This window comes from Zonotrichia leucophrys, chromosome 14 (genome assembly GCF_028769735.1).
Source record: "Zonotrichia leucophrys gambelii isolate GWCS_2022_RI chromosome 14, RI_Zleu_2.0, whole genome shotgun sequence".
NCBI classification, from domain to species: Eukaryota; Metazoa; Chordata; class Aves; order Passeriformes; family Passerellidae; genus Zonotrichia; species Zonotrichia leucophrys.
Window position 1 is genome coordinate 14,079,445 of NC_088184.1, and position 22,360 is coordinate 14,101,804.

Sequence of the window (22,360 nt, forward strand, 5' to 3'; positions counted from 1 at the left end):
TCAGTATTTATTTGCTCCTTTAAAGAGCAAAGATATCCATTTTCCTATTTCATGGAGATTTTCCTTACAACATAATCCATTGTCATGAAGTGAAAGCAGATCCAAATAATCTTATAAAACTCAAAGCACTTTATCAGGCTCTTTTTGCAGGACAAGCACAATTCTGAATGAGCAGTGGGGGGCTGGATTTCTAAAAAGTGACCAGGAGTACCTAGAAAAGTGCTTCAGCTCTGAGGAGAGAACTTCTTGTGCCCTTTTCACTGCAGGCAAAGTCAAAATACATCTGTTTGATACAGCAAGAAAGTTACTGCCACCTTGTAGGGAGAAAAGCTTCCCTTAGAATAAGGGACAATGCTTGTGGGTAAATGCAAAGGAATTTTTATTTCATTATAAGGCAATGAATGATGAGGGAGAAGATTCAGAGCCCAACAGCACTGCAAAAATGATATTTTACATGGACCACATCCAAGGATTGTAGTGTACACTTTACTGATTTCTAGCATTGGGGAAAGGCTTATCTATTAAAAAAAATATTTCACAGCACAGCAAAGTAGTAAGTTTACTCTGAAGGGAACTTAGGGAAATTGTGGACAAGAAAGCCTGGATTAATGCCTCCCACAGGACTACCAAGGGCTGCTGCCTCTAATGCATTTCTCTGCTCCTACATGTAGTCATCAACTCATTTATTTAGGAACTGTTTTTATTCTAAGAATCATAAAAATCTTAGAGATATAAGAAACCTGAAGAAAAGGCTCAAGTGCTTCTTATGGAAGGGAAAATAAAAGGTGTTTTAAACCCCTTGAAGCACTTTCCCATTAAAAAGGAAAAAAATAAAAGAAAAAAAGGGAGGGGGGGAACAAAACAGCAGCTCTGAAAACAGCCTGTATCCAACCATATATATTATCAATTTAACAGCCTTGAATGGAAACTGCAAGTGCTTTGATAAAAATCAATTGAAAAGCTGTCTGCCTCACTGTTGCTTCAATAAAGTGCCTCTGTATCTTTTGCTGAAACCTTGTTTTTGTAGCCTCCTTAAATCACCACACTGTTTCTCCTCCAAAAACAGACTCCAAGTGCCCTGACCAGCGCTGTGCATTGAAACTTCCCTTCTGCAGCAGGGATCAGGGTGTAAACCAGCACTCCCAGCACACAGGACAGCTTCATTTCTACATTGTTAAATGCAGAAATTGTTCGTTCCTTCATTGTTAAATGCAGAAATTGTTCTTCATTTCTACACTGTTAAATGGAGAAATCGTTCTTCATTTCTTCATTGTTAAAAATTAACTTTCAAGTCTCGCTGCTCTTCATTCAGGTGCTGAACTTCACTCCCCGAGGCCTTTGGCTCTGGCTCAGGCGGATTTGGGGCAGCAGTGAGGAGAGCTGAGTCCAGCAGCACTCACAGCCCTGACCAGAACTGAGCCTGTGAGGAGCCATTTCACCCCTCAGTGCCCCAGCTCAGCCCTCTGCACCTGCACGAGGGGCAGCAGCAAGGTTTGCTTTGGATTCAAACAGAGAAGCACTTTCCTGAAGCCTTTGCAAAGTCTCCAGAGTAAAACAAGCAAAAAAACCCTAAACCAGGCTTCCCTGTGTCCTCCCATGTAAGCCAAATGGCCACTATCAAACAAGCAGAATGGCCAAAAAAGAGGCACCAGCACTTCACATTCTTGTAATTCAATCAGCTTTAATCATCAAAGGTGCTTTCACTAACCTGCAGCGAGGGCATTTGTTCTAATAACCTTGAATAGAGTGGTGACACTTTAAAGATGGCTCCACTGAACAAAGAAAGATAAAAAAGCAATTTATGGCAGGAGGGTGAATCTCAAGGCAAATTCCCACTACTGTAAATTGCAGCTTTTTCTCCAGGCCAATCCCTCTCCACACAGCAAGGACTCTGTCAGAGCTGCTTTGCTACACATCCTCCTGCTCTTCTGCTCCTCACTGCTCAGGATATTCCTCAGGATGGTATTTGCAGTGGTGATTGGAAAAAATAAACAGTTCAGTCACAAGAACTGGGCCAGCACCCAATGGCACAAAGGACCTTGTCAGCCTCGATGTACTTGGCAGCCTATGAAACCCATGGCACCCAATCCCAGCCTCTAGACTCTCACCAGCCTTCACAAAAACCTTCTGAAAAACACCTCACAAAACCTATGGGAAGTGATGGATTCTGCTACAAAATCCTGGGTGAGATTTTTGGTTTATATGTCAAATGATGCTATAAGCTCCCTTCATAGCAGCCTCCAGGTAAAAAGAAATATGGAATGAAAATGGGGTTTTTTTGAGTTCAGGAATCTCTCAGGTACAGCTGCCTGCCTTCCACACAGCCCCACCAAAACCCAACCACTCTTCTCAGGAGAGGCCTTTGCTGGAGACAAAGCTGAGTGTCCACAGGTCCACCAAAGCATTACAGCAAAATCAGGTGAGGTTTGTAATTAGCAGCCATGGTGGTGGTTATGTTGTTTCTGCTATGTCACCACTGGGAATTGAATAGAGGGTTCCATAAAATCAGTCCAAAAATCAGGTAGGTTTCAGCCATGAGGAACCTGGCTGCCATTTCAACTGGCACTTCAGATGCAGGAGACTCTATCCATCTCCATTACAAATCCTCTGAGCTCATCCCAGCATTACTTTCCCACATTAAGCAAAAGAGTTAACATAAAAAGCCTGCCTAGCTTCAGACATTATCCAGATAAAGAGGAGAAAAGAGAAAATCCCTTGTATTACCTCTCTCAGCTCTCCCCAAACCTTTTCTGACATCTTTGTTCTTTCAGACCTGGCATTTATCTGCAGATATTATAGAGCCCTAATTAAATCTTCTCCTGAACCTCTGCTGCTTCCTGGCAGAGAGCACACATTCTTGGTGTGCTGATGGACCTACAGGATTTTCTGCACTCCTCCCTTATGGTGAGTGTTAGGCCTTGCTTGGAAACATCACAACTGTGTACAACACAATATGTTTCAACAAAAATACAAAATTATTCCATTGCTTTCAAAGAATGAAGAGAAGCATAAGTGAAAATTATATTCCACAAGCTCATTGGAAAAACAAACTGTGGAAGCACTGGGCAAATAGCAGTGTCTGAGAACAAGGCATGCTTTTGTTTTACTGCTGTCTCAGAAAGGGATAACTGGCAGCGATAGGAGAAGCAGAAAAATTTGTCTTCCAAAATAAAATCTGCAGTTATCTCTACCCCCTGGGAGTAAAGGAAAACATTCTGAAAGTGCAGCTGAATTTTGCATTAAGGGAAGCTGCACACCTCACCTTATCTGATGGAAGCAGCTCAGTGTTCAAAGCCTCCAAGCTGGCAATGAGCAGGGGGATGTGAGAGCTGTGAAATCCTCTAACTCTGGGCTTCAACAGGCAGAAGGCTAAAAAAGCAGCTTTTACCCTCCCTCCCTGCCCCCAGCAATTCTTCAGTTCCTTCAAACTGATGCTAAGAGAAGCTGCCAATGAAGAGGAGAAATTGGTGCCTTCCCTCCCCAGGCTGAGGCCTGGCCCAGCTGGCCAAACACAACAAAGCCTCTAAAATCACCTTTCTCTTTCTCTGTTCTCCTTATTCTCCTCTGATCCCCAGCACTGCTCTCCCTCAGCAGAAGAAGCAAACAGCCCAGATGGCAGAGGATAAACAGCAAGTTGTACATATGCTCCACAGAGCCTGAAAAGAGAGCCCAGCACAGCGTGAGACTCACCCAGGCAAGGCCCCCTGACCTCAGCCAGGGCTGGCCCTGCACGTGGGCATGAGGAAAGGACCAGAAAAGAGGTTTGAGGCCACCAGCTGATACTCTGCAAAGTTTTCTCCACTGTGGTTTTCAAAGACTTCCATCATTCCAGAAATCAATGGAGAACAGCTCTAGGTTAGAGCGTGCACAGAAGCACAGAATGCTTTGGGTGGCAAGGGACAGTAAAGATCATCCCATTCCACCCTGCCATGGGCAGGGACACCTTCCCCTATCCCAGGCTGCTCCAAGCCCTGTCCAGCCTGGCCTGGGACAGTCCCAGGGATGGAGCAGCCACAGCTTCTGTGTGAAACCTGTGCCAGGGCCTCCCCACCCTCACAGGGAAAGATTTCTTCCCAATATTCCATCTATCTCCACTCTCTTGTCAGTTTGAGCCATTCTCCCTTGTCCTGTCACTCCAGACCTTCTCTCTCCATCTTTCCTGCAGGTTCCCTTCAGATCTGGGAAGGCCACAATGAGGTCACCCCAAGGCTTCTCTTTCCAGCCTGAACAATCCCAATTCTCCCAGCCTTCCCTGGCAGGAGCCATGCTCCACTGAGCATCACCTTGGCTTTGGGACTGCCTGCCCTCCTGCACTGCAGGAACCTGAGCCAGCTTCTTCCTTCCCACTGCAATGTCACACATCTTAAATTTCTTCAGGGCCCAACAGAGGAAAGCAGGAGGCACTGAGAGCCCACCCAGCTGAGGTGAGAACTGAGTCACCAAACTCTGCACGAGTGATGCTCAAGCTTTCTCCTTCCTCTTCTTTGCCCCAGCCATGGCAACCCAAACCAAAACATGAGTAGCCAGGAAAGAACACATCTGTGGGAGGGAGGGAGCAGCCACAGCAGCCCAGGGAGGCCTTGGCTGGCCAGGCAGTGAAAGCTGGCTCAGAATAACCATTACCAGAACCACAATTCAGCCTCCAGGCTGGAAAACGAGCACTCATTTGTGTCTCCAGACCACATCACCCCCCTGCCCACTCAGAGGCACAGGGAGGGTTCAGTACTTCGGGAAAGAGTGGCTCAATGACTGGGTGGTCCATCAACTTCAGGAAAAGGAGATGAGGGATGCAACAACTTTCCTGCATCCGTCTCGACGTGGAGTCAGTATCTTCTCATGGACAGCAGCCTGGTCCCCAGAGTTTCTCTGCCCTCTGATCTCTCCACACCCCCCATTAACCCCAGAGCTCCTCACTGAGCCCTCCAGCCCTGCCCAGACGCCTTCCAGCCCCTCCAAGCCCCCGGAACCCCGGCAATCCCTGTTCCTGAGAGACCTCCCCACACCTCCAGAGCCCCCAGAGCTCCCCCACCACCCCCAGCCCCGCCATCAGCCCGCACTGATCCCCACAACCCCCCAACACCTCCCCTAAAGCCCAGAGCCCCTTACCGAGCCCGGATCTCCCCCATGGGCTCTCACAGACTCTGCCCCCACCGCTCCCACAGCCCCTCACGGACCCCCAGGGCCGCCCCAGCCCCTCAGCGACCCCCAGAGCCCCCCGCTGCCTCCAGCCCCGCCCGCCGGCCGCAGCCCCCGCGGTGTCCCCGGGCTCCCCCGGGCCCCTTCGCGCTCCCCAGGCCGCCGTACCGAGGCTCTGCCCCACCGGGGTGCTGAACGGGTTCCCCAGCAGAAACTCCATCTTGGGATGACAACAAACAGCGGCCCAGCGCCCACCCCTCCCGCACCGCGCCCTGACCGACAGCGGCGCGCACCAACCATAGCGCGCTCTGGCAGCTGAGTCCCGCCTCCCTGCGTTCAATTGGACAGCCGCAGGACGCTCGGCAAAACCATTGGTTAAAGAGCGCGTCCATCACTGTCAAGAGAGGGGCCCGCCCCCGCGATAGTCCCGCCTCTTTTCCCGCCCTCCCTTTGATCGACAGCGGGGACAATGAGGCTGCCATTCCCTATTGGGCAAAGCCCGAAACTATCTGCAACATTATTGGGCAAAGTGAACGTCAATCATCCGAGCCCTCTCCGCCCCGAGGGCACGGTCCCGGCGCTGATTGGCTGACACGGATTTCTCGAGCTCTGATTGGTAGCTGGCCTCCCCACCCCCTCCACGCCCATTGGCGGCTGACCCGGTCACGTGCCTCCCTTAGCAACGCACCTGGGCTTCCTTAGTGACGGGCGCTGAGGCGCGGGTGGGAACCGGGAGCAGGAACGGGGAACGGGAACGGGGAACGGGAATGGGCAACGGGAACGGGGAACGGGAAGAGGGAAGCAGGAACCGGGAGCTGACCCAGACCCCCGGGGACCTGCGGTGAGAGGCCTGTGGGGCCGGGATCGGGGCCTCGGTGGGTCCTGGGAACGAGAGGCGGTGGCTCCTTCCCACCCACCGGGCAGGGGTGGCTGGAACCGGCATTGACCGGAGAGACGCTGGACAAGTGACATCCCTGGAGTGCCCAGGGCCAGGTTGGGGCTTGGAGCAATCTGGGACAGTGGAAGGTGTCCCTGCCCATGGCAGGGGTGGAACAAAATGAGCTTTAAGGTCCCTCCCAACCTAAATAATTCTGTGATTGTACAAGAAAGAGAGAGAGGAAGGTCAAGGATGGATAAACCCAGAGCCTGCTGCTCCTCGGTGTGTGCTGCACACAGCCACAGAGAGGTTTGCTTTGTTAATGAAATGCCAGAATGAGAATAGAACTCTCCCAACTCTGGCATTTATCATCGCAAATGTCCTATGCAAAAATAAATCAGGACTTACTCTGTAATTATAAACATCTTACACAAGCAAAAGTTTGGAGATTCGAGTTCTTCACAGCGATTCATTAACTCTGCACAGTTTGAGAAAGACAAATAGCCTCATTGCCTCCAGGGCAGCATTAGGGATATTTAAATTTCCATGAAAATTTTCTTCACTGAACGGGTTGTCAAGCCTTGACAAGGGAAGTTGTGGATTCCCCATCCCTGGAAGTGTCCAAGGCCAGGTTGGACAGGGCTTGGAGCACCCTGGGATAGTGGAAATTGTCCACGGCAGGGGTGGAATGAGATGACCTTTAAGGTTCCTTTCCACCCAAACTATTCTGGGATTCTGTGATTCTATCACTACTGGAAAGTGATTTGATTTAATTTATTTTCATTTTTATAATCATTGCCAGGCAGAGATTTAATTTATTTTCTTTTCTGTCTTTTAAGGCTGATCCTGTCTCACAATGACTCAGTTTTTCAATAACATTGAGCCAAACGTTATTGATGATGAAATCCTTCAGAAAGCCATTGAGGAGAAGTGTCCAGAGGACCTTGGAGATATTGCCAGAAAGGAAAGTATTAACATTAAGGTTGTGACAGAGATACAAATTAGTTTTAAAAGTGAGTATCAGAATATATACATATTTTTCCTCTTCTTTTCATAGAAGTGGGTAACTGGCAATTAAGCAACCATTATTAGCTGGGATTTATTGTGTGAAAATTAACATCTGGGTTTGGACTTTTGCTCATACCTGTACAAAGCAGCTTCATCAGAGGAGTTTTTGCTGATGGGTGACTTCAGAGCTGCTTCACTTCCCTCTCACTGTCACTGCTGTTCTCATTTAACATTTATATTGTGGTGACACCTACAGGCCACAGCCCTGTTGGGCCCCTCGCTTCGTGGCCAAACCCAGCCCTGGGCAGGCTCTGCCGTGTCTGGTGGTTGTGTGGGAGATGTTGGGGAGATTTTGGTGCTTACAGTCCAACCTGATGGCATCCTCTGCTCATCCACACCATTACCATGGCTTGCCTCTTACTGTCAAACCTGTCGTAAATTTGCACTCAAAAAAATGGATAGGAAGAACATTTGGCTCAATATTTCAGCATTTGAGGGAAGGGAGTAATTTCAGTTGATTATTCTTTGTGTGCTCCAGTATAATAATGTGTGTATGAGTTGATTTTCTTAGAAAAGCCTCCCTTGACCTGATCCTGCATGGATTTGTTAGCGAATCCAAAATCCAGAATTGTGTGACTATTTTGCGTGTGTAATTCCTTGGTTTATGGTGCCCTCACTAAATTAGGATAGCAGGACAGCAGATGAAATCAATTTCAGTTTATTATTCTTTGTGTTATCCAGTAAAATGTGTGTATGAGTTGATTTTCTTGGAAAAGGTTCCCTTGACCTGATCCTGCATGGATTTGTTTGCAAATCCAGAACTGTGTGAGTATTTTGTGCATGCAATTCCTTGGTTTATGATGCCCTTGCTAAATAAGGACAGCAGATGAAATCTTCCGGGAAGGCATTGCAGGAGAAAGAGAATTGGGAGTGAGAATATTTTGTATTTCCTGTCACCTTGGTCCTGATCCTTTGCTGTGGTGGCCAACAGCCTGCCCTTGTGATTCTGTTTTTGGAGGAAACTAAATGCAGAGGTATTGATTAGCTCTGAACTGCAGCCTTCACAGAAAGAGGAGACTCCAGCTCCTCTGCTGTGCTGAGGATCCCAGGAGCAGGAGAACCATTTCCAGCAGCAGGAGCTGGGCACTGCTGGACTGCAGAGGCTCATCCCAAACCTCCTGCTTGCAGCTGGAGAGGAGGATGAAGGTCAGGGCGTGCTGGCAGTGGGTTCAGGAAGGCTCTGGAGTGCAGGACCACGCTCAGCATCCCCTGCACGCCTTGTTGGCCCCATTGATGAGCAGTGTGTGCTGAGCAGGACACTGGGGTTAACTGGGCTCTGCCATTGGAATCCCATCCAGCCAGGGCACCTCTGAGCTCTCCAGGGCACTCATCACACACTGCAAATCCTCCTGCAGGCAAGACTGGACGTGTTTTCCTTGTGCAAGGCAGTGTGGCTGCTAAACAAAGCTGGCTCACGTGGAAAGTAATTTTCTTTTCTGTCGCAGACATCTTTTTATGAAAAATCCTTTCCTTAGGATTTTTCCTTCTGAGAAGCTGAGAGGCCTCAGGAACAAAATGTAAACAATGGTTATCTGCTGCTGTGGGATGCAACAGGTGCATCTGGGATTGGTCTCGTGTGGATGTTTGGATTTAGTGACCAGTCACAGCAGAGCTGGCTCTCTCTCTCTGTCTGAGCCAGCTGCCTTTGTTTTCATTCTTTTCTATTCTATTCTTAGTTTAGCCTTCTGAGATGAAGCCTTCCTTCTATTCTTTAGTATAGTATAATATAATATATATGTATAATAAAATAATAAATCAAGCCTTCTGAAATATGGAGTCAAATCCTCGTCTCTTCCCTCATCCGAAGACCCCTGTGACCACTGTCACACTTTTCTATTTTTTCTTTTTTCCCTGTGGCTTTAGACATCCTGCAGATTGCTAATCTGTGGCCATTAGAGAATCTGACTAAGCTGCAGCTGGACAACAACGTGATTGAGAAGATAGAAGGTCTGGAGAGTCTGGTTCACCTTGTTTGGCTTGGTGAGATACAGGCAGGGGAGGCTGGGTGCCTGTGCAGGTGCAAAGCAATCTGAGATAAAGCAGCATGTCACCTTCTCAACACCACTGATGGGAGCTTTCCCTGGGAAGGCTGTCAGCTGTCTGTGTGTCTCCTCATTTGACTGTCAAATGTCAAAATGCCTGAGTATCAGAGCTGCAAAACAATCCTTCAAAATGTTTAAAAACTGGGTTCAATACACTTGGTGTGGCAGGAACAGGAAGCTGAGGTTTCAATGTTGTTTCCAAGGTTTCTATTGTGTTTAGGGGTGACTTTCAGGAATATTTATGGAAACACCTCTGTGCTTTAGAAGCCCGAATTCTGTTTTCAAAGCTGCTGCAGGCATTCCAAAGCCTACAACCCTTAAGGGCTGGGTGTCAATGTTGTCCCAAGGAGTGCCCATCCTTGTGGCCTTGTGTGACTGCTTGCAGCTACACAGATGCACAGCTGAGAGCATTCCCTGGAACTGCAGCCACGTTGCTGGCTGGAATTCTAAATATATCCTCAGCATGCAGGGCTGGAGCTCGTAAGCACATTGTGAAATGTCTAATGGGCTCTTCCACCCCACTGTCTGCACAGTTCTGCTCCAGAAATGACTGAGGCCCTTGTGAATCACCAAGTGATCAGTGTGAGCAGTGTTTTGAGGCACACTCTCCTATTTTGTTTGCCCAAAGGCTGCAGTGGCTCAGCTGCTGCTGTACAAGTGTCTCAGCCACCCAAGAGACCTCATAAACTGGTTTTGGGCTCTTGGCTCACTCAGTACTAATCCTCAGGCAATTCCTGCCCTTAGTCATGGTGAGTGTGGGTGTTAGGAGAGATGTTCTGGCAGGGTAGGAGGACATTTCAATAAGTGAAACAGCTGAAGTGAGCCTTGCACAACTCCACTGGCATGGAGCTGCCTTGTCTTGGTGCTCTGGGAGTGACCACAACTGTGGCAAGAAACAAGAGAGTGCCAGATTTATCACAGAAATTCCCCTCTAAGGGCATCTCTCCACTTCTTGTTTTGTGTTCCCCCATGAGGCAGAAGTCCCTTTTATTTAGACTGTGTGTGTGGACTCTGCATGGACCAATTTCAGCTTTTCCTCTCATTTAAAAGCTGCACAGACAATTGCAAGGAGGAGATGGGAATGAAGGATGATTTAATGCTGAGCTTTTCCTGTGGGGCCTGGACCACCCCTGAGAAAAATCTGTACATAAACTCCTACACCCAGAACTAAAGAGCAGAATCTGGGTGCTCTGCAAGAAATAATTTAATGTTTGATTTCTAAATTCTTCCCCAGACCTGTCCTTCAACAATATTGAAGTAATTGAGGGCCTGGATACTCTTGTCAAACTGCAGGACCTCAGTCTCTACAGTAACAGAATATCTACAATTGAGCACATGGACACACTGCAAGAGCTGCAGATTTTCTCCATAGGGAACAATAACCTGACCGTGCTGGAAAATGTGAGTGTTCCCTGGCTTTGCAAATATTCCCTGCTGAAGGATCAGATATTCTAAAACTGCCCTTTGCCATTGTGTCCAAGCCCCTCCTTGGGTGATAAAATTCTCTTTAGGATTTCTAAGCAGTCTGAGCTATGGGTTTGGTCCTCTGGTGTTAAGTGCTTACTGCAGCCATTTTTCTTTTAGATTATTGACTCATGGGGGCCCAGGTCTGTGACTGCTCTCAGCCATGGCAAAATTCCTATTGGCTCCCATAAAAGCTAGAAAAGGAATAAGTGGCTACATATGAGAAAAGGGGGGAGGCCAGGATTTATTTGGGGTTCTTTTGAGGGCATCTTACCAATTTAGGACCTGTGATTTGTGCACCCCATCTGCCTTCTCTCTCCACCCATTGTCTAGATATTGCCAACGTGAATTTAAGTATTTCCTTTCCCAAAACCATTAGAAACTCATAATTGACTGTCACGTGAATTTGGCAGCAGAGCAGAATGCATATTGCAACTCAACTGTAATAAAAGCAATAAATTCCAAGGCTGTGCTTCCCCAGCCCTGGGAAACACAGAGCTCTTTCCCTTTGGCACAGGTTATCTACCTCAGGAGGTTAAAAAGCTTACAGACACTGAACCTCAGTGGGAACCCTTTCTGCAGTGAGGAGCACTACAGGCTCTTTGTTGTTGCTCACCTTCCCAGCCTGGTGTACTTGGATTTCAAGCTGGTGAGAAAGTCCACGGTGAGATTTCTGCATTCCCTGCTTGGGAAATCAGGCAGCAGCATCTTACAGAGCCTCTGCTTTGTTGGTGTGCCAGCAATATTCCAGCACTGGGGGCAGGTTCCCTGCAGAAACCAGGCTCACAGAAACACACAGTGTTTATTCTGCTTCCACGTAACAGCTGTGAACCTGTAGGCCAAATTCTGTCAAATCTGACAGAGAGGTAGAGGTGTCAGAAGCATGATGTCTTCGCAGATTCTGTGAAAATCAGCAGCTGTGTGTGGGAGAGGGGCCTGGTTCGTGTTGCCACAGAGAGGCTGCAGTGTGAGTGCAAGTCTTGCTTAGAGAATCTCAGAGGAAATCAGTCTGGAGAGCTGGATCCAGGGGGAAGGAGCCTTGGTGCTTCTGCTGCTCACACAGTGATTTGTTTCAGCAGCAGCCTGACAATCCAGGCAAGCAGGTGCCTGGATGCACTTCCCACTTTTGATTTCTGAGAATAAGACACTTCATCCTCACCTGTGGAGCTGCTTTATCATCCCAGGGCTCAAAGGAACAAAGATGGGGTTTTTTATTCAGGGTTTGTTTGGTTTTTTGTTTTTTTTTTTTAGTAACCAAAGAACATGATTAATTGTAAATTTGCTTGGCACAGAACAGGAGCTGTGCTTGGAATGTGCATTGCTCTTACCACAGGACTGGAAGGGTTTTCCAGGTCGTGGAATGCAGTCCCTGCTCATCAGGGATATCTGAGAATTGCATTCCTAAATTTGTCAAGCTTCAGTTTCAACTAATGAGGTTCTTGCCCCTGGTACTACCTTGCCATCCACTCCTCCAAAGAATCTGCTCCTCCCTAGAAAATGAATTAACCTCGCTGACTGATCAAATTGGAGCTCAGATTCTAGAAGTCAAAATAGAACTTCCTGCTAAAAGAGGAAAAAAAATCCAAAAAAACTCTAAAGATTAGAAAATGGAGAGAGAAAAGCTTCCTGGGACTGAATTATCTCAGATGCATTGAATGCAGAAACAGAAAAATATGCCAGCAAAAAATGGGATGAGGATTAGATTAGAAACTTCATAAGTACTTTAATAAAAAGCCCATGAGGGAATGGAGAGGCAGATGCCACTCTGGTGCACATTCTAGAAAGATCAGTTGATTACACCCTGACTCACTGAGCAATGCAGGCTGATCCAATACAAATATTTTATTCATATTTCTCAGGCAAAAGCTGCAGCTTTAAAGTATCAACATCTTACTAAGCCATTGGAGGAAGAGGAGGCTCAGGTCCTGGCCCTGCAGGAGGAGGAAGATGCAAAGCAGAAAGAGCTGGAGCAACAGCAGGTGAGTTCTCTTTGGCTGGTTGTGTCCTGTCCCAGGAGAAAGAAGCACAAACACACATTGACTTGTCTTCTCCCTGCTTGAAGATTTAATGAGAGGTTAAATTTGACTCTGCTAAAACCAAGGCTCAGATTAATCTCTGTGATCTCTGAATCTTATCTTTTGGGTAGAAACAGGAGCTGCTGTGGAGTACACATGATGTGGGGGAACATAATTCTTTTGGCTGAACAATGAAACTACAGATAGGGAACCCTGCAAAGCTGAATAGTAAATCATACCCAGGAAGTTTATCAGCCTGGTGTGAGATTAGGAAAATTACAGGTCTGAGGGAAATGTTAACATTTTCATGCTGAAGTGACTTTTTTTCTCTCCTTCATACTAAGTCAAGCTTTTCATTAGTTTTATGGTTAAACTCCCCAGGAAATTTGGAGATCACTGTAGTCCTGTGACCAGGCTGAAAGCAAGACCAGGTGGAATGGTGCTTTCAGTTTTAGCCTGGCTCTGTATTCCAGACCTCTGGAAGATCAGAGTGGCTTAAGTTTAGTGTTGAGTGCCAGGGAGGATGCTGACACTCTTCCTTTGTACCTCCCCAAAGTTCACCATGTTGTTATCTGAAAGGTTAAATAGCCTTGCAGTCAGTGTTTGTATGTGCTGATGTCCTATACTGGCAAGGGGCACAGGTTGCCCAGAGAAACTGGCACCCCTGAAGAGTTCCAGGCCAGCTTGGATGGGCTTTGGAGCAGCCTGGGAGAGTGGAAGGTGTCTCTGCCCATGGCAGGGGCTGTGATTAGATGATCTTTAATGATCCTTCCAGCCCAAACCATTTTATGACTCAGGGATCTGATGCAAGATTAAACAGTGTTTTCTATCCTGAGTTGTAACAGCAAAGCTCCTGGGATGGGTTTCACTCCAAGGTGCTTTTGTGGCTTGTTGGTGTTTCTGCTGTGTTCATGTAACTGTGTCTGCACCCATGTTCTGCTGCTGCTGCTGAGGCTCTTACAGGACAGACACATCCTGCCAGCAGGCTGGCATCTCTATTTTACTTATTTTGCTCTGTTTCTCTTCAAAGGCAGCCTTTGTTGAGTACCTGAATGGACCATTCCTGTTTGACAGTCTGCATGAAGAGGAAGGAGAAGCTGCCAAACTGGTTTCCCTCCCTGGAGTGGAGGAGCTGCTGCAGGCATATCCTTGCTGGGTTTGGAATGCCCACAGCTAACAGGTAATGCCTTGAGTTCAGAAGGAAGTGCATCCACAGGGACTCTTCATCTGCTGCTTTTGTCCAGAGCTGAAAGCTGCATTGATCTAAGATCTGAGACAGTCTGTGTTCAATTTTGGAGCAGTACCAAGAGTTACACTGCAAGGCTGTGAGACCACTGACAGCTTTAAGGCATGATATCTTGTGAAATATGAGGGCTCCAAACAAATGGTTTATATTACTGACAAGCTGGCCAGCCCAGCTTGAGACATCCCATTTGTAAAACCACTCATTTCTATCCCCAACAGGTCATGAGATCCCAGCTTTTTAAATTCTCACCGTTGTAATTACCATATTCCTTTTCCTTCCCTTGAATCAAACATGATTTCTGTAGCTTCCTTTCCTGACCCTTCAAGAATCAAGACTTTGTACTTTCTTTAAGTCTGGAATCCACTTAAAGTTTAAAATGAGCTGGAAGATAAATCTCTGTCTGTTAGATTGTAAGAGCACAGTTGCTAAAATCATGTTGAAATTGAAGTGGTAGGAGATAGGAACAGACTCATCAGAGTGATACAAGTCACATATCTCACAACCTGCCAGAACTGGCAAAGGGAACTTTCCAGGCCAGCACATTTTTCTGATCATTGCTCCTACACGGGGGAGCAGAAAGCAGACACTTTTTTTTTTCCTTTTTTTCCTTTCTCATTCAGATTAATAGAGCATTGTCAAGGCCAGTAACTTGACCTTCCTTAAAATTGCATTACACTGTTGGGGAAAAATGCATCACAGCTTAACTACAATAGACTCCAGAAACAATTCCATTGCCAAGATAATAGCAGAAGAAAAATTGACGTTATTTTTGTGATGCTACCAAGTCAGTAGTTTATTCTGTGCTCTGGCTGTGGGCTCCAGAGCTGTATTTATTAACTACACAGGCACTGTATTCACACTTGGGAAGACAGATAGGGTTGTAGGCTTCCTTCTGCTGCTGTGTCAGAAGAGTCAGACAAGTGAATGTATTTTCTTCTCTTCCTCAAGGCCTTTTTCCCCCCTCAAGTTGCCATAGCTTTCTCCATACCCTTAAGGCAGCAAAACCCCATGCATAAAACGTGAATGGGTGACCCAGCCCTGCCCCAGACAGAATATTTGGCAGCTCCCAGCAAGAACCACAGAGTTTACATAGAAGTAGCTCGTAGCTCTTGTTGCTCAGATTTGCAGAGGCAGAAGGAACACAACGTGTTGCTCCACTGAACAAGCAAAAGACCTTGACTCTGCTGTCACATACAAGGAGGAGTTTGTCTCAGTTTGTGAGAGCCTGTATAACTATGGGCTGGAAGAGTATGAAAAACGAGAAGCTGAAGTCTCTAAATTCTACAAAAGACTCCATGAAATTCTGGCAGTCAACCAGGAAGAAAGCAAGAGAATAATCTCAGACTTTGAGACTCGGAACGAAACGGTAATGTTATACTTTTGTTTGTTTGATACATGATTTCTCCACATCCTGTACCATTAAAGTCACCAATATTTAAGAAAATGGAAATGCTCAACCTTCCTTTTAGTTTAAATATTTTTATAAGTTGATTTTTAAGATAATTGGATAGATAGATGTTTACTGCTACTCCCCTTCTTTTTGAAGCTCCAATAACTCTTCCTTCATTGAAAAACCAGGAAGAAAAGGAAGGAAATTGCAGGGTATTCAGTTTATTTTCAAGTAATTTTCTGCTTCACTTCATTTTCTCAACAACAGCTCAGAGAACTATAACCAAAAAAAATTAGAGAAAGTTATTTTAATGCATTTCTAGTCCTTTAAAGCAGAAACTCTCTTTTCATTCTGCTCCACCACAGCCACCCATTGTGGCTGCTCAGGGCGTAGCTTCTAGCTGGATCCCTTTCTAACCATGTATAATAGATGGATCATGATTTTGTTTCCAGAGGGAAAAAAAAAATAAATAAGGGAGGGCTAAAGCCTGGTGGCACTGTCAGCTGAGAGAGCAAGGCCCTGACAAGTGACACCAGCAGAGTCACAAGCGCTGGCTCCTGTTGGAAACCAGGTCACTTCTATTGCAGGGCCTGTCACAGGCTGGCAGCTGCTGAGTCACTCTGCTCCCAGGGCCTTGAACCCTGCTGACTCACGCTGGAAATCTGCAGCCAGGGCTGGCAGCACCGCCAGAGTCACAGAGCTGCAGCATGGGTTGGGTTGGGAGGGACCTTACAGAGCATCTCGCTCCAAACAGAAGTTTGGTTTGAATATTCGGTTAACTTGTGCTTGAATTCTCACTGTGTTTTGCATGAAAAAACCCTAAACCAGCAAAACAAACCCTGCAAAACAACAACAAAACCCAAAGATACAGAGCTGAGGGCAGATTTGACCCCCTCACCTCTGTCTGACCCACAGGCTCAGCGATGGATTGAGCTGCAAGGGTAATGGCCTAAGCTAAAGGAGGACTGGCTTAGATGGGATATCAGGAAGAAATTAGATTAAATATTAGGAAGAAATCTTTCTCTGTGTGGGTGGGGAGGCCCTGGCACAGATTCCCAGAGAAGCTGTGGCTGCCCCATCCCTGGAAGTGCCCAAGGCCAGGCTGGACAGGGCTTGGAGCCACCTGGGACAGTGGCAGGTGCCCCTGCCCTGGATGATCTTTAAGGTCTTTCTCAACCCAAACCATTCTGGGATTCTGTGATTCTCTATAAACAGGGTTCAGCATGCCAGTTTTCATATAAATATTAGAGGAATTGGTATCAAAACAGAACACAGTGTTTTAACATCATTTCCCCACCATTGAAAATTGCTGGAGGAGTTCAAAAGGCACAGAGGCCCCAGCAGACTGCAGTCTGTGAGCTGTTCTTAGGGCTGTTTGTCTGTCTGTAATCCTTTCATGTAAACTTGGGTAACCTGTAAAATCACTGCGCTCTCTGAAGTTGGCTATGGAGGATTAAAGGCCTTGAACTTTGAAGTTATTGCTCCCAGAGGTGCAGCTTGAGTGGCTCTGGAGCCCTTTGAGCCTCCTAACTTGTTTACATTCAAAAAGAAGACACCTTGCTCTCCCCTTCCCCCTGTTAAACTGCAAAGTTTTGGGTAATCCACCCCATTTCCAGACACAAGCCTTGGCAGGGGTTTTTAACAGAATTCTTTATTTCACCCCATTCCATTCCCTCTCAGAGAAGAAGTGGATTAGAGACATAATGAAACATATATATTTTCCCTACTTTTTTAAACAGTTGATTGTTAACTGATTTTAAACAGACTTGAAAATAACACATTCAGCACAAGGGGATTTTTTTCCTTTTTTTTTTTTTGATCCAAGCAAACATAAATCTTGCCTGATACAAAAGTGACATCAATACATAATTCTGAAGGGCAATAAATCCTTGCTGTAAGAGGAAGGCAGGCAATGATAGGTATTCCATATTCAGAATACTAAATCCTGACCCTACTGGAAGTCAGTCAAGATTCTCCTTGGCAGGAAGTGGATCAGGATTTACACCTGCCTTTCTTTCTCCAAAGCAATTGTGAATTTCTTCTTCACAGCCAGCAATGTCAATAATTAAATATTGTTCTTTTTTGCTGGAAATGAAGGGAAACATAGAAGGAGTAAAGTCTTGTGCTGAGTGGAGCATGAGGAAGAGTTTTCCCAATCCCCCTGCAGTAGCAAAGCTCAGAACTGTTGACTACCCACTATGTAAATCTGGAGACTTCCCTGAATCATCACATTTCATTTCAGCTAATCAGCAGCAGGAACTTTTCTCACACATGTAACAAGTTAATTAAATTGCAATGGAGTGCTGAACACAAACTATAATTCATGTATCTCTGTGTTTAGAGGCTGGATGAGCTCTATCAGGACGGCAGTGGTGAAATTGCTGACTCTAAGCGAGCCCAGGGCAAGGAGGAGATCCAGCAGCTGTGGCATGCACTGATGCTCTTGGAAACTCTGGTATCCAACGACCTGGAGGTGAGATCCAAGCTCACACCTGTGGGACTCACAGCCAGAACCTTGTGGGGTCACCTCTCTGTCACTGCAGCCCTGTGTAGCAGCTTGCTCACAAAGAGGGGGCACAGGATTTCCACTCAGGAAAATGTTTCACCCCCATCTTTTCCTTTCTCCGTTCAAAGTTGATGGGAGTGAGATCAGGCCCTGGACATTGCTGCCTTCCAGCAGATTTCTGTTCCTCAGAGCAGAGCACAGCATGTCCATCACATCTCTCCAAGCTGATTTCCCACACTTCACAGGCAGGGAGGTTGTGCAATCACTTTCTAGGTCTGCACAAGCTGCTGCATAGCATGGGGTATGCATTTGGAATTCTAGAGGTGTCATTCTTTGAAGCTGATCTTTGCTATAAGATTACACACATTCCTGCTCAGCTTGCTGCATTTGCTTGCATAATAGCTGCCTTTTCCTCCCCAGACTTTTCCTCAAGAACTAGGGCAGGGCTGCTGATGAGCATCTTCATCGGAGAAAAAAACCCAAAATAATCTGTTTAAAAATGAGCAGGCAGGAGCTGTGGCCTGTGTGCAGCAGTTTAGTTTTGTGAGCATGGATGGCAGAAAGCAACAGCTCAAAATGGATCCTCACTGCATCAGGATTTTGCCTTTTTAGTGTTTTCTGAGTTGGCCCTTACATATCTGATGGGATGAGCAGAAACATTTCTCCCTGTGTGCCCTGCTGGATTTGCAGGATTCAGCTACCAAGACATTTAAGTGCAGCACTTCACAGATTCTCCATCAGCCATTTCTGAGAGAGGGAACAGGCAGCTGCAATTTTAATTTCTGAGGACTAAACCAAGAGCTGCAGTAAAGCCCAGGCAGGGGTTGTGCTTCTGACAAGAGGCTCTCCATGCAGCCAAGGACAAGGAGGCTGCAGCAAGGCAGGGGATGGGAATGCAGCCCCCTCCAGGCACTGCTTAGGTGACAAAGGCTCCCCTGGCTCACTCCAGACACACAAAATGCTCGAGGCAGTTCAGTTTCTGACTGTGCTAATCACAGCAGTGAGTCCAAATTACAGTAAGTTGTAGATTCCTCCTAGACTCTCTGACTCCCTGTTATGTTTGTGCAAGTTTTCATTGTGTTATTTCCTCTTTTTCCCCTCTGTTAAGGAACTGTTACAGGATTTTAAAAGAAGCCTTGATGTCATAGCATCAACATTCACTGAAAACATCCAAGGGATATATCCTTTTCACAGTAGGTTGGCCTGGCTCCCCCAGTCATGCACCTACACCTCACCTCTAAATACAAAAATGAACCTCCAGTATAAAAACTTTATTTTTTTTATTTTAATCAATAGAAAATATCTTTTCTCAGCCTTTAGAAATGGTCATTTAAGGTGCCTATCTTCTTTATGTGGAGACTCTGGAGAGCACAGAGAGATCTAAATTCTACTGTGCTGAAATTCTGTAGGATTTAGGCAGCTTTCACCCTGTTGGGAATCTTCCTTTCTTCTCCCTGCAGAGAAGACAAAACAGAGGGAAGATCTGGTTAGATTGTTGTCTAGCTACATTCCTGCCATAGCAGTAAATGAAATATCTACAATTCTGGTTGAATACTTTTTAAATGGTGTTCATTTTTGTATTTTTGATGTGTGCTGAAAAAAAGTTACATGAGAATACTGAAAAGCTTGAGTGTCAGGTCATGCTGCTTTAAATCTAGAAATGTGATGGCCTGGTGCAAATAACTGCAGAGCATTCAGAGCTCAGCTGTCACCTGGAGGCTTCTTGCAATTTCCCTGGCAATCCCAGGTCCTCTCAGTCCTCTGTCATATTTGGCAGTAAAGATGAGACTCAGTGTGTGATTCAGAACTGGGAGTTTGTATCCTGATATCCTGACCCCACAGCAGCCTCTGGGAGCAGCCAGGCTCATTTCTGCAGGATCCCCCTGTGCAGACACTCAGTCCCAGTTACAGGAGGTGATTTAACCCCCACAGATGAGTGGTGTGCTCAGCTTTTTCCTTAACCACATTCTGCACGTTTAACCAGTGCCGGGACCTGGAAAATCAACACTTTGAGAACGTGATGGAGATTGTCCAGGCCATCCTGAAGAAAATCGCCCTCTTTGAGCTTGAAGAGGATTTTCCAGAGGATCTTCGAGCGGTGAGGGCACCAAAACAATTCATCTCTGTGAGAGAGTAGGCAAGAAAATGAGGCTGTAGCCTCTTGTCTGAAGGGACAGGATTTCCAGGAGGCTCACCTGAACCACAGCATAACCTCCTTCCAGGAGGGTCCAGCTGCTGTGGTGCCTCTGAGCATCTCCACTGAGTAGGACAGGGCATAACTGCACTGCAGGTTTCCCTGGGCACTGCCAGAGCTGGTGGCAGCAGCCCAGGAGAGGTGCTGAGGAAATCTCTCTCCTGCCTCCAGCACAGCTCACTGCTCTGGCTGATTTCCAGGCACTCAGGCAGCATCTTTGCTGCACTCCCTCACAGCTGGTTTTGTTCAGACTCTCCCTGCTCCCTCAGCAGAATCCCAACACTGCTCTGAATTTCTTACACCAGGGCTCTGTTTGCCTCAGTGGTTTCAAAATCCCTTCCTGGAGCTCCTGAGCCCACAAGCTGATCTGGAGGCAGGACACAACACTTTAAATGGAGCCTTCCACCGAGCCCTCAGTCTTGCTGTGCAAACAAAGATCCCAGGAGCCTTTCCAAAAGCACCAAGACTGTTGCCGTGCTCCACTCAGCAACACTGCTGCCCTTTTTGCCTCCATAATTCCTCCATTTAGTGGTTAAATTACTTAAATAGGCATTAGCCGTGGTTTTGCTCTGTCCAGATTATCCCAGCCCCCTGTCACTGCAGGTAATCACGAGCTGACAGACACAAACCAGACCCCTGAGCCCCCAGGGAGCTGCTGCTTTATGGCCTGTGCAGATGGTGGTGGTTCTGCACCGCTGCCCTGCACCCATTTTGCTTCACTGCCATCCATTCCCATGGAGAAGGGAATTCATTTACCCAACAGCTGCACTTGGCTGCAGGAGGAGCCTCATTACGGGCTAGCGAAGCCACCCTCTATTTAGAGCCACGAGGGAAGTCACTGCTTCCATTAGAAGCTGGGACTCTCCAAAAATGAAGATTTACAGCCAGTGCCAGCAGTGCAGGAATCCCTTCCAAGTGTGATTTTCCATTTCCAGGCATGCTGGAGCATATTCAGCCTTTCTTCCACACCAGCTGCATGGCAGCACTGATCTCCCCATTCCAGCATGTGGGGCCAAGGCTGCTGCCTCTGTTTCCCCATCTGTGTTAGGGATAATGCCCAATTTCACTGCAGCAAGGCCAAGGGTACAGCCCTGGATTTATCCCAATGAGAGAAGGGATTTGCCAGGTTGAGACAGAGGGTTTCTCCCTCTGAGCAGTGCTGTGCTGCTCATTTATTGTGTGCTCACCCCTCCTCTCATCCTGTCACGTCACCTCCCAGCTCTTTGAGGACAAAACCACCGTTGTGAACATCACCAGCGTGTCCCACAGCATCCGCCTGCGCAAGATTGATAAGCGCGAGAGCGACATGCTCTCCAACACCTACCAGTGGCAGAAGTCAGTGAGAGAGAAGGTAAGAGACCCACACACTCAGGGGGATGGGGCACTGTGAGGAGAGGCACTCCCAGGTCTTTGCTGGACCTTGACCTGCCTGCAGAGTCACTGCTTGGTTTCAATCTGTCCAGGCTTTCCAAAGGGAGAGCGACAGAAACCGCACCTGTATCGAAAAGATCATTTGCTTCATGGACACCCTGCAGAAGGAGCTGGATAGCACAGTGGTGAAGCCTAAAGAGTAGGGCTGGGGAGCTGCCTCACCTGGGGCACACAGGACAGCCCTCAGCAGAACAGCTGCCTCTCCATGGCCAAGCTGCCTGGGACATTTCAGTCCAAATCCACATTTCTTCCATCCCACCATAAACTGCAAATAAAAGCTGCTTCTTGACTGTGGAAAAGCATCCAAAGCCCTGTCTCTTCCATCACGTTGGCACAAAGCCCGTGCAGACAACTCAGAGCTGGTCACAAGGGGTTATGGATCAGCTGTGAGCTGATTGAACCAAATCATTGTAGCATATAATGCCTGAAAGCTTCGGTACCTGCGAGCTCCGTGGCAGGAACCTGTGAGCTGCTGGCACGAGGCAGCAGCTCAGGAGAGGAACACTCTCCATCAAACCACCCCCGAGATAACAGCAGGTTTCCAGCTCAGCAAGCACAGGGCTGGCGGGGGCTCCGCATGCCTGGGAGCCTCATCCTCTCAGCCCTTCTCGCAATCAGCTTTCTGCAGCGTGAGCAGAGCAGCCCCCAGCCAGCGGGAAGGGAAATCAATGGTTCCACAGGAGCGACAGCCGAGTGAGGAGTCATTAATTCCCCTCCTTGCTCGGTGACAGGCTGCTCCTGAGGAACGCTGCCGGCCGGGGCGCTGCTGCTCCAGGCAGGCAGCAAGGAGAAGGTGGGAAGGTTAAACGAGAGGGTGGCTCTGTGTGCTGCCAGGGGCAGGGCAGGTCTCAGAAAACCCCGTGGCTGGTGCTGCCTGTCAAACAAACATTCAGCTCATCGTGCTCTGTGCTTCTGAACATGGCTGCAGCCCAGGTTTTACCCCTCTTGCTCCAGGACTACTCAGTTGTCTCCTTGCTACCTCCTCAGCTGC

General features: G+C 47.3%; 2 protein-coding genes across 5 annotated transcripts in view; one reads left to right on the forward strand and one right to left on the reverse strand.

The window, feature by feature from the left end:
• The window catches only part of TOM1L2 (target of myb1 like 2 membrane trafficking protein), a 56,293-nt gene extending 50,900 nt beyond the window's left edge, over positions 1-5,393 (reverse strand). For all 4 annotated transcript variants that reach the window (XM_064726242.1, XM_064726241.1, XM_064726240.1 and 1 more), the window contains exon 1: positions 5,305-5,393. In XM_064726242.1, coding sequence (XP_064582312.1) covers positions 5,305-5,356 — 52 coding nt within the window. In that variant the 5' untranslated portion in view covers positions 5,357-5,393. The remainder of the gene's footprint in view (positions 1-5,304) is intronic.
• A 443-nt stretch (positions 5,394-5,836) lies between these two features.
• DRC3 (dynein regulatory complex subunit 3) lies at positions 5,837-22,273 on the forward strand. Its single transcript, XM_064726205.1, has 13 exons — positions 5,837-5,977; positions 6,853-7,026; positions 8,945-9,061; positions 10,358-10,524; positions 11,105-11,251; positions 12,447-12,566; positions 13,633-13,745; positions 15,040-15,214; positions 17,580-17,711; positions 18,853-18,923; positions 19,719-19,842; positions 21,158-21,289; positions 21,402-22,273. The coding sequence occupies exons 2-13, from the start codon at positions 6,870-6,872 to the stop codon at positions 21,510-21,512; spliced, it is 1,566 nt and encodes a 521-aa protein (XP_064582275.1). The 5' UTR covers positions 5,837-5,977; positions 6,853-6,869; the 3' UTR covers positions 21,513-22,273.
• Positions 22,274-22,360: the final 87 nt, after the last annotated feature.